The following is an 11,887-nucleotide window of genomic DNA, read 5'->3' on the forward strand; positions in this document are numbered from 1 at the left end:
TTCTGTTTTTTTTTTTTAATGCAACAAAAGAGATGATTCAGAACCAATGGTGTTGTTGCCCCAGGCCATGGTTTTAACACTTGGAGTTCAGGCTCATTTCCACACTCCAGGTTGAGGACGCGGAGTAAGTCGAATCACACACAGTTAGAGCAGCTCAGGCCAGCCCTGGCCTCAGCTGGGCTTCTTGGCTGCCCCCAGCCCAGGACCCAGGCCCCTAGGTGGCCAGCTACCTGCTCTCAGTTCCCGTCCCTGCTCTGTGCTGTCCAGCTCCCAGACCCCATGTGAGTGCCTGCAGGGCCGCAGGAGAGCCATGGCCCCCGGGGGTCGGCGGGCAGAGGTGCCGGGAGGGATGCAGGGATGCAGGGCCCCTGGGGACCGGCTGAGGACAGGGGGTGGGGTCTTGAGTCGAGTTCCAGTTGAGGGGATCAGCAAGGACAGCATCTGTCACTACCTGGATGGTGCAAATGGTCTCCCCTCCACCCTCCCCGAGCCCTAGCCCACGGCACTGGCGCCCTCTCAAAGGCCAGCAGGCGCAGGGCTGACAAGGGGCTGATTGATACTCCGCCACCTGCCAAACGCACATGTCACTGAAGCCTTGCTTACTCCTGGGACACGTTGGGGCAAACCTCGGCAGATAAGACTGGGCCGAGTTTCAGGAAGCCCCTAGCTTCGGGGAGAGGCATGTCACTGCACAGCAGGGCCAGGTAAACGCCACTGCCTCCGTGCGCCCCGCGAAGCCGCACAGGCGAGGAGGGACCGTGCCCAGGGGGCTCTGCGTGCCTGAGCTGTGGGGAGGGAGACGATAGGATGCCTGGCAGGCAGCCTGAGACCCTGAAGGCAGAGGCACCGCCTCCCAGAGCAGGATGCTGAGGCCAGAGAGGGACCCCTCTTCTCTGCCACCAGCTCGGGCCTGGCTTTCCGTGGATACCTGATCGCTGTGGGCAGCGCCACTTGGAGGCGTGGCCTTGGCTCCGGGACTGAGAAGGAACAGGGGCTGGGGAAGTAAGCAAGCCTGAACTGGAGAGTTGGGGTGGAGGGGGTGGAGGGAGGGAGGGTCCTACCAGGGCTGCACCTCAGTGCAGTAGACAGGGCTCGGGGGCCCCTCGGGCCAAGGTTCAAATCCTGCCTCTATCAGTGACTGCGTGTGAAACCTTTAAGTCTCGGTGTCCTTGTGGCAAAGGGGCACTTTCAGTTCCCACTTTGGGGAAGCCCTGAGATCCAGGAGGCCCCTCCTGTCCCCTCCTAGCACCCCATTTTCTGAGGGGCCACACAGTGGGGGGAATGTCCGTCGCCTGGGACTAGCCTCGCCAGGAGAGAGTTGTGTCCCCAGGCATCGGATCATGCCCTGTGAGCATCGCTCTTCCACATCCTTCGTAGCCAGCGCCTGGCAGGCAATGCAGGCCGTTTCATTATTGCTATCATCACAGTCATCCCTTATTTCCAGGCACACTTCACAGTTTACATCAAGCTTTTGCATCCAACATCTCCCCTAACCCAACACCTCCCCTAACCCAACACCTCCCCTAACCCAACACCTCCCCTAACCCAACATCTCCCCTAACCCTCAGCTCACAGAAGATGATCCCTCGTCCTGTTTCAGAAGGAATGAAATGGAAGCTCAGAGAGGGAAAGTGATTGGGGCAAGGCGGCACAGCTAGTAAGGGGCGACGCCAGGACTCAAACGGCCCTCTGACTTCCCCCCCACCCCACCACTCAGAGGACAGAACAAGAGGGTCCCTCCCACTGACCCCAGATTCCTGCCTCTGAGTTGGGATGGTGGAAGGGGTACCACAGGCCTGGGTGGGTGGGCTCCTCCTCACCTGCCTCACAGTGAGCCGGGCCTCCGAGTGCAGGGCCCAGACAGTATGGTATTGTCTCGTGGGTGGGGAACATTGTCTTCCTCCAAAAGAAAAATAATCCAAGTCAGACCAGCCATCACTCATTAAAGCCTCTGCAGACATTACGGCCCCAGCAATTAACACGGGAGCAATTATAGAGAACAATTATTCACCATCACCCCGGGGCGAGGGAGGGCTGGACCGTAGCCAGCCCCTCTTCTGCACCCCACTCCCCTTCAGCAGCCCCCCAGGGCAGCCTTCCCTCCACTCTCAGGCCCATGCAAATCCCTGGTTCAGTCCCAATAGCTCCTGTGAGCTCAAGGTCCGGGAGGGGCCTTGGGGCCTGCAAATGAGCACCAGGTGGGGATGGCTGGCCAGGGCGGGGATCGGGCTGTTTGGCGCAGTCCAGGGTGTAGCCTGCCCAGGAGGCTGTGCCAGTTTCCGAGCTTTGTCCACCGCAGACAGGCTGTCCCTAGAGCTGGCCTTTCCTCCTTGGGATGGGGTGGTGCAACCCAGGGGCTCGGCTGGACTCCTCCTCTGGGTGCGATTAAAACTCTCTGGTGTCTGGCCAGTGTGGCTCAGTGGTTGCACATCGGCCTGACCTATGAACCAGGAGGTCACTGTTCGATTCCTGGTTGGGCACATGCCCGGGTTGCGGGCTCGATCCCCAGTGTGGGGCATGCAGAAGGCAGCTGATCAGTGATTCTCGTCATTGATGTTTCTATCTCTCCCTCTTCCTTGCTCTCTGAAATCAATAAAATATTTTTTTTTTTTTCAAGAAAACCTCTGATTCAAAATTGGGCCATTTTCCCATTTTATGAGGTACTTACAAAATCATGAAGGCAGAAAGTGGAATTGTGGTTGCCAGGGTGGGGAGGAGGAGGGAACGGGGAGTTATTGTTTAATAGGTACAGAGTTTCCGTTTTACAAGAGTTAGGAGGGAAGAGTTATGAGGATGGATGGTGGTTATGGTGACTCAACAATTTGAATGTATTTAATACCACTGAACTGTACAGTTAAAAACGGTTAAGATGGTAAGATGTATGTTACTTGTTTTACCGCAATAATAATAATATAATAATAATAATTTTAAAAGCTAGGCCTTGACACAGACACCAGCTACAGGGCCACAGTCAGCATTTGGTGGCCACTACCCACCCCCACCCACCCCCAAGGGAGACGCTAGGGACAGAGCACATGACCTGGGGCCTAGGGACCCCCTTGGAATTCTTCCTTTCTCAGTTATTAGGTGTGTGGTTTTGGGTAATCGCGCCTCCTCTGTCTGAGCCTCAGTCTACCAATCCGGAAAGTTAGAAAGAACTCCTGCCCAGTCTGACTCACAGGGATGGAGCGATAATGCTTGACAGGAAGTGCTTTGCAAACTGCAGTTGCCAGGTGACCCGCAGGGATGGAAAGACCTTGCCCCCCAAATCCCCTCCCCCTTTCTCTCTCCCCCTCTCTCCCATTTCCCATTGGCAGCCGCTTATGTCAACCCCTAGTTTCAGCTCTCAGACCGAGGCCTAAGTGTCCCCGCCCTTGCCCTCTCTCCACCACTCACATGCACAAAGGACTGCTTCATTCCCAGCACCCAGACCTGTGACCCAGTCACCTACCCCACCTGTGTGGACCCAGACCCCGCCCCCAGCCACATTCCAGGGGCCTCTGGGGCATGGGGGAGGGTTTCAGCTGTGACAACAGAGGCTTTCATGAACTGGGGACAAGTATCTCTGGGAAGTCCCAGCCTGAGGGTGCAGCCAGGTCTCAGGTCTGTAGTTACAAAGCCTCCTGAGAAGTGAAGTGGGAGAGGCGGGCTGTGGGTGCTGCAAGCCAGAGCAGCACAGCTAGGGAAGCTGCAGAAAGGGCTCCTGGCCCAGGGCTCAGCAGGGAAGAGCTGGGCTCTGGAGTCACCAGCCATGTGGTTTGCAGCAAACTAATAAACCTCCAAGGCCCACAGGACAATGGCAGCAAGAGCGCCCCCTTCAGGATTGGCATGGGAATGACAGGATCACGGGTCTCCCTAGCACAGTGCTGGGCTCCCAGCAACAAGCATTCCATTTCCCTACAGACTTTGGGGGAAGGAGGGGGGATGATATGGAGGAGAGTGTTCCTCGCTCGCCCCTCTCCCTCACAGGGTAGCCAGCTGTCAGAGCCATGGGACCTGAACAGATGCCCTCAGCCTGAACCTCTCGACCAAGGCCAAGTGGGACTTATTTATCTTTAATTGGCCTCCGTTCTTGGCAACCGAGCTATAAACCACAGGGGCAGGACCATACCCACCCAAGGGCAGAGTTGTACCAGGAAGTTGGGACTTGCGTTCCGGCTGGCCCGGCTCCAGGCCAGCCCGGTTGGGGGGTCTGTGTAGGAGGTCTGGGTCACATGTGGGTCCCATTCCAGGCTCCGGGCCCAGGTATGGGCTGGTGGGCGAAAGGGGCTTATGTGGGGCTGCCCAGGAACGGCTGAATGTGTTGGCGCCTGCACACAGACGCACGCCAGCAGGCACTCCCCAGCCTTGCTGAGTGGATGCCTGCCCCCATTACTCGGGCTCTCCCCCCAAAGCCCCAGTGTCTCCTCCGTCAGGTGGAAAAGTGTCAGCAGGAACTGCCCCAGGGGATCCCTGTCCTAGGCTTCACCTGGAGCCAGACCGAAATGTCCTGAGGACCTGGCACAAGTGGTGTGGATCCTAGGAGACCTGGTGCCGGCTTAGCACTGAGTTAAGAATCAGGCCACCTAGATTCTAGTCTTCACTCCGCCCCGTAAAATTGCTGTGCGGCCTTGGACAAGGTACTTAACCTCTGAGCCTGTTTCCTGCTCCGTAGATGCAACTCATACTTACTACCTTTTAGGGTTGTTTTGATTAAATGGCCCTTAGGAGGTGTTCAGTAACCATTCATTTCATACACACAAACACCAACCCTTGGAGGAATATAGTTGAAAGCAAACTAACCTGGAAGCAAAAAAATAACCCCACTTCTGCCATGTGTTGGAGCAGTTACATATACGACAAACCATCTCACCTCTCTGAGCCTTAGCTTATCCTTCTGTGAAATGGGAGTCATAAGCTTGTTTTAAGAAACAGGTTAATGAAGACTTCTGCCAACAAGAATGACCCGAACAGTCAGAGTTTGTGAGCACCCTCCCTTCCCTTTCCTGGGACAGGGTGGACTCTGGTCCAAATAAAACCTAACAAGGCCCTAGGCCTGGCCCATTTCCATGGGCTGAAGAAACAAACCCGATGCCCTTCCTCCCTTGAGCCATAACATTTTATTGACAGGTCAAAGGAAGAGCCAGAGGTAAGGGTCCCTCCCCTCCCCTCTCCCCACCCAGGCGCATCCATCCCTCAGCTGGAAGCAGGAAGCCCAGGGGGCTGCTGGGCTCAGGCAGTCTTGGTGGTGAGCAGGTTGTTGTAGTAGGCATCCTGGCCCTCCAGCAGGCTGCGGTAGGTGGCGATCTCCTGCTCCAGCCGCGTCTTGAGGTCCATGAGCTGCCTGTACTCCAGGTTCTGCCGCTCGGTGTCAGCGCGCACGTCACTCAGCTGGGCTTCGATACTGCTGATCAGCCCCTGGATCTGGGCCAGCTGGGCCCCGTAGCGCGCCTCCGTTTCCCGCAGCGTGCCTTCCAGGGCGGCTTTCTGAGGGCAGGGAGAGACAAGGTGACTCAGCGGAGCCTGTGCCCCTGTCCAGGCTGCCCAAGTCCGCAAGGGCACGAGTGTGCATCCCGTAGAGAAGAGGGCACCTACCATGCTGAGCTGAGATTGCAGCTCGATCTCCAGCCCCTGGAGGGTCCGGCGCAGGTCAGTGACCTCCGTCTTGCTAACCTGCAGTTGCTCCGTGTGGACAGCGACCTCCTGGTTCAGCTCCTCAGTCTGCAATCAGAGAGGTGACGAAGGGAATCAGCCCGGAGGCAGACCTTCACCTCGGAGCATCAAGCCCTCTCTCCTTGCCACCGTCCCCCGCCCCGGCCCCCCCTCCAACCAAGGGCACCTGCTTCCCCCTTCATACCTTGCTGGTGAACCAGGCTTCAGCATCCTTCCGGTTCTTCTCGGCCATGACTTCATATTGGCTTCTCATGTCAGTCAGGATCTTGGCTAGGTCAATGCCAGGAGCGGAATCCACCTCCACGCTGACCTGGCCACCCACCTGGCCCCTCAGAGCACTGATCTCCTGGGAAGACAGAGCAGAGGTGGGCATGTCAGGGCCCAGAGCCTGCTGGGCCCGGGCCAGGTCCTTCCCCAACCCCGCAGGCCGAAGGGGGCTGGTTTTCGGATGCAGACCTAGGAGCTGGCCCTGGGGGAGAGAGCGGGTTGCCACCATCCCCTGCTGGCACCCTGGAAGCCATGCTCCACACCCAGGGCCATGCTGAGAGTGCGGCCAGTGTGGCCGTGGTCAGAACATACAGGAAACAGGTGTCCTGAGGAGCCCTGGGAAGCCGGGGGGGCCCCGCTGGGAACCCACCTCCTCGTGGTTCTTCTTCAGGTAGGCCAGCTCCTCCTTCAGGCCTTCGATCTGCATCTCCAGGTCGGCTCTGGCCAGGGTCAGCTCGTCCAGCACCCGGCGCAGGCCGTTGATGTCCGCCTCCACGCTCATGCGCAGGCTCAGCTCCGTCTCGTACCTTTCAGAGGAAGTACTTGCAGTCAGGCCAGCCTTTCCTCTGTGCCTCTGAAGACTCACTTCCTCACCTCCTTAGGGTCCGGGGTCCATGAGGGGTGTTCTTCAACCAGTGCCCCCACTGCACTAAGCCCCAAAAGGGCCTGGGATTGCGCCCCCCCCCCCCCACACCCTCTTACCCACCCCCCCACCCCGGCTTCTGCAGCCCAGCAGGGCAGAGATGCTCACTTGGTTCGGAAGTCATCCGCAGCCAGACGGGCATTGTCGATCTGCAGGACAACCTTGGAGTTCTCTATGGTGGCACCAAGAATCTGGAAGGCAGAAGGTTGGCAGTTTAGCACACTGGCACTGCCCACCACTTTCTTTTCAGAGAAAGGGGAGCAAATGAGTGTGCCCCTGCTGCCTGGAGACAAGCCCCTCATCTGCCCACGGGCCTGCTCTCTGGGAGACCTTGGCATCAGTCCTGCCCAGGAGGCGGAGCCCAGGGGGTGGGGTGGGGGGCGGGAGGTGATGAGCAGGGGAGGGCAGGCAGGAGAGCCTGGGGAGAGTGTCTCTGAGACCTGTGCTCAGGGAAATTCCACATGGTGTCAAGGAAGATAGCCTCTATGATATGCAAACCAGATGCAGGGAAGTGGGGAGGTAGGGGGTTACCCCTGTCTGTATGCCCCACTCACAGCATTCTGCCCCAAGGAAGGGAAGTCTGTTGAGCATCTATTAGGAGCCGGGCACCTTACACCTCTTTCATGTCAGGTCAGTGGGTACCTATTTTGTGGGGGTGGGACGTGAAGTTCAGGATTTCTTGTCACCCCCAATCTCAGGTCCCGTGACCTGAGGGGCATGGTCACACCATTAAGCTACGTGCATCCAGGTCATGACGCGGTAGTCATTGTGCTGTGCGGTGATTTGCATCGTTTTTAAATGGAACAGAACAGGATGAACATAGCAGAAGTGATCGCTCACAGTAGGGTAAGGATGGCTTCCGGAAACTTTTCTCTCCATTGTGCATGTGTATGAGAGAACGTGAGGACTCATCTTAAAACGTATTTCCTAGCCCTCGCTGGTTTGGCTCAGTGGATAGAACATTGGGCCCAGGTTCGATTCGGGTCTGGGGTTTGATTCCAGTCAAGGGCATGTACCTGGGCTGCAGGCTTGATCACCAATCCATGTGTCTCTCTCACATCAACGTCTTTCTCTCTCTGTGTCTATCTCCCTCCCTTCCACTCTCTCAAAAAATAATCAATAGAAAAAAATAAATAGAAAAATATCCTCCGGTAAAAATGAACAAACAACAAAAATGTATTTCCTATCATAGGTCACAACTTAGCACTGTGTATCTCTAGGCGTCCCTCCGTGTCTGTGGCCTGATCTATGTCCCAGCACCCAGCGCCATGCCCATGGTGGACACTGGGCAGTGCTGTGGGGAGACCAGAATGCCCCCCCCCCCCCCCCACTGGCTTCTCCTACATGTGTTCAGGACAGAGCTCCAAGCTCTTCACTGTGGGCGGAGCCCAAGCCCCACCCTGCAGGCTCCCAGGGCCCTTGTAAGAGCCCAGGACAGAGAACTGGTGCCCACCCTGTCCTCAGACAGCGGTCTCCACAGCAAAGAACCCCAAGGCCTCTGCATCTGTCCCTCCTTCATCCTGTCCAGGGGACACCCCCAGCCTCTCCCATTTCTCCTAGAGCTTCTCTCAAGTCCCAGGTGGTTCCCTAGGCCTGGAGGGAGGGGCCTGAGCGTGATGGAAACCAGACCTGGCCCTGGTCCTCCAGAGACAAGGAAAGCAGAGGCCCCATGGGGGGGGGGGGGGGGGGGCGGGGGGGGCGGGGAGGGAGCAGCTCGAGGCAGGGCTGGCCCAGGGTGGACCAGATCCCTCCCAGGCCAAACTCCCTTTTCCTGCTGCGAGGGCGAAGGGGGCTCCAGGTCTGGACCTCAGGGCTGCCCACATTGGTGTCCTATGTCCCCCAATTCCTCCAGACCCCTTTTCCCTGGCCTCCCCACCCCCACCGGCCTCTCCTGCAACATGCCCCACCCACTTACCTCCCCCCAACAGTTCCACACCCTGGTCCCTCTATCTGGCCTCCACTTCCTGCTCCATTGTCTTGCCCCCCCCCCCCCCACCTTCTCTCCTGCCCACCCTGCGGCCCTCCCACCTCCCAAGTCCTAACGGGCTCATTCCCGCCCCGCCCCGCCCAGAAGTGGCCCGGCGCCCGCAGTCCGGGCCACCGCCTCTCTCCCCGCCCGGCCCGCAGGGCTGGAGGCGCGCAGGCAGGTGCACCTCCCGCGCCCGGGCGCGCCCACCTTGTCCCGCAGCTCCTCGATGGCCTTGAAGTGGTGGCTGTAGTCCCGCGCCGGCCCGGGGCCCTGCTTCAGGTACCAGTCCCGGATCTTCACCTCCAGGTCGCCGTTGGCCGCCTCCAGGGCGCGCACCTTGTCCAGGTAGGAAGCCAGGCGGTCGTTGAGGTTCTGCATGGTCACCTTCTCGTTGCCCATCAGGAGCCCGTCGGAGCTGGCCACGGCGCCCCGGTAGCCGCCGCCGTAGCCGCCGCCGTAGCCCCCAGAGGAGGACGCGGACACGAAGCGGGCGGAGGACACCGACACGCCGCGGCCGCCCGAGCCGCCGTGGATGCTGGGCGCGCGGTAGGCGCCCCCCACCCCGAAGCGCATCAGGCCGCCGCCCTGGCCCCCGAAGGACGAGGCGGCCGAGGACTGGCGATAGCTGTAGGAAGTCATAGCGAGAGAGGACTGGCAGCGACTCTGGTCGGAGGAGCTGAGGTCCGAGGGAGGAGTGACCAGGCTCTCACCTGGAGCTTTTTATGCTCGAGGGGAGGGGAGGGGGGAGACCGGGCGGGATATCTGAGGCCGAGGAATTTGCTGGCTCCTGAGTGCACACACGGGCACGCTCCCCATTGGCCAGCTCCTGGCGGCTCTGCCTCCATCACTCCCTCCTCCCAGGGGCCAGAGACTCCAGCCCCGAGGGAGCCGCCCCGCCCAGCCCACTGGGCCCCCAGACCAGGCTCTCCCTCTGGCGCCCGCTTGTTCCCATCTGCACCCCCCTCGCAACATGCTTAGACACCCCTTTCCAGTGCACACTCTGACCCCCCTTCATCAGATCACCCCAGGAATTAGGTCCCTGGGAGAGTGTATGCTGCTCCCTTCCTCCCCCAGGGATCACTCACTCACAGTCCCCCTCAAGAATCCGGAACTGAGCCCCTTCCTTGTGATCACAGTTAACCCCCAAAGTACATGTTCCACATTCCTGCACCCGCTCGGAATGACAGCCTCTGGGAGCCCACCTCTTGGGGACCACCCACACCTTGACTCCCCCTTGCAGCCCCCCAGATGAGAGTGCTGGAAGGGGCACGCTTGCCTGCCTGCCTCCAGAGACAAAGCTGCCCCACCCTGCTGTGTCCATACCCAGCCAGGAAGTGACAATGGGCTCCTGGGAACAGCTGCTGGGAGCAGCTCAGCAGCTCAGCAGCTGGCCGGTGAAGGGCACCTTCACACCTGTGGCTGGCCCCTCACTCCGGGACTCACCCCAGCCCACCCCACCCCCCACCAGGACAACCTCCTACCCTCCAATCCCCAGGAACGATCCATGATGGGAATCTGAGCCCCAGGGAGGCAAGTAACTTGCCCATGAGACTTTTAGCAACTGCCACCCAGAAGAAAAAAATAGGATGGAATCCTCTCTCCGTGTGAGCATCTGCAGGCGGGGTCAGAGGCGGAATCCTTGCACCTCACAATCTCATCCTAGTGGGTGGGTGGGTGGTAGATGAGAGGACCCTGCAAGGTTGCCCACAAAGTGACGTTTTGCTAATAGAGGAAGGAGCCCCTCCTCTCCACTCACAGCCCTAACCCAGCTCTACATCCAGCCCAACCATTCCACCACCTTTCTCATCACTATGGAGGGCCAGGCCCCCTGCCAGACCCTGCCGGGCACTGCCAGCACCTCAGCCATTTACTGTCCCCAGGGGCCTCACCCTCCACAGAACTGTCCCCATGGTTCCTTCTGTCCTTCGGTCAGAGCAGTCCCCCAGGCTCAGGACAGAGGCCCTGTGACCTATTGACAGAGTGTTAGGGAGTTGGGCCAGTCACACCCTATATCTCTAGGCCTCAGTTTCCCCCATGAAATATCAGCCCTCCGATCTGCACATTATCATCTGGGCCACCTGTGGCTAAATGAAGACTTGTTCCCAGACACTGAGACCATGTCCCCAGTAAACTGTCTTCTGTCCACCAACATACCCAGGAACAGGGACAGGTTACCCCACACGCACACACCTATCACCCCACCCTGCCCCCAGGAGCAGCCCTAGCCACTAGGAAGACCAGCCTCAGGCTGTTTAAACTAGTGAAGCAGGCCTGCAAGTGGGTAGGTCCCCAATGGGGAAAAGGCGAACAGAGTCATGAAAGCAGGGTGTGGCCGGACCTTCACAAAGGTTGTAGCCTGTAGCCACCGGGTCTGGTCTGACATGAGTCACTCTCTTTATTCGGCCTTGAGGAAGAGGCCTGCTCCTGGTGGGGGAAGAGGAGATGGGCCAGATAGTTGCTATGTACACTAAGCCCCAGCCAGAATTTCTGTTTTTCCGGCCTGATAGGGGCGTCTGGAAAGGAACTTTGTATTAGGAAACAGACTAAAGCCAGTGGTTCCCCCGAAAGATTAAGGGATTGTGAGTGCCCTAAACTTCAGAGGAGCTTAGAGTCCCAGCTCCCCACCCCAAGACCATAACCATCAGAACAGCTGGCTGTAGTATAGTACCTTTTACAAAGGCTTTTCAAATCCCATTGGGTCCTCACAGCAGCCCAGTGGGAAGGGTATCCTTATCCCCATTTTACAGATGAGGAAACAGAGGCTCCGAGCGGGGCAGTGACTTGCCAGAAGTCCACAGCCAGAGGTGTCAGATTCGGGTTTCCAGCCTCTGCAGAATGGCTGTGGCACCTGCAGGGAGCGGGGGCGGGGGGGGGGGGGGGGGCCGATTTGGGATATTTAATCCCCTAACCCAGTGGTCCGCAAACTGCAGCTGGCGAGCCACATGGGGCTCTTTGGCCCCTTGAGTGTGGCTCTTCCACAAAATGCTGACTTCTGTGCATGGGCCATGAAGTTTCCATCGCACTGTCCGTGTGCGCCTGCACGTGGTATTTGTGGAAGAGCCACACTCAAGGGGCCAAAGAGCCGCATGTGGCTCTCGAGCCGCAGTTTGCTGACCACTGCCCTAACATAAACAAAGGAGTTCCTGCTCCTGGCTCTCTTGGTTCCCCTGCATTTACCCCCGTGGCCCACAGCCATGTGGACCCCACACACAATGGACAATGGGCTGCAACCAGCCGATGTTGAACTGGACCCGATGCAACAAGGAATGGAAACGCTGGGCATTGCTTTGCTTCTGGCTCTCCTGAACCCCCAGCTGCACTTCTATGACTGGACTAAGGGACATGGGACTTTGGAA

The 11,887-nt window shown here is 58.7% G+C and overlaps 1 protein-coding gene across 1 annotated transcript; it reads right to left on the reverse strand.

Moving 5' to 3' along the window:
• Positions 1-5,108: 5,108 nt before the first annotated feature.
• KRT19 (keratin 19) lies at positions 5,109-9,231 on the reverse strand. The gene is made up of 6 exons (XM_070393211.1): positions 8,739-9,231; positions 6,671-6,753; positions 6,290-6,446; positions 5,837-5,998; positions 5,575-5,700; positions 5,109-5,466 (listed from the first exon to the last, which is right to left on the reverse strand). Exons 1-6 carry the CDS (start codon positions 9,168-9,170, stop codon positions 5,212-5,214), a joined length of 1,215 nt encoding a protein of 404 aa, XP_070249312.1. The 5' UTR covers positions 9,171-9,231; the 3' UTR covers positions 5,109-5,211.
• Positions 9,232-11,887: the final 2,656 nt, after the last annotated feature.

Source organism: Myotis yumanensis, unplaced genomic scaffold, assembly GCF_028538775.1.
Source record: "Myotis yumanensis isolate MYYU_CA2020_CCGP unplaced genomic scaffold, mMyoYum1.0.hap1 SCAF_16, whole genome shotgun sequence".
Lineage (NCBI taxonomy): Eukaryota > Metazoa > Chordata > Mammalia > Chiroptera > Vespertilionidae > Myotis > Myotis yumanensis.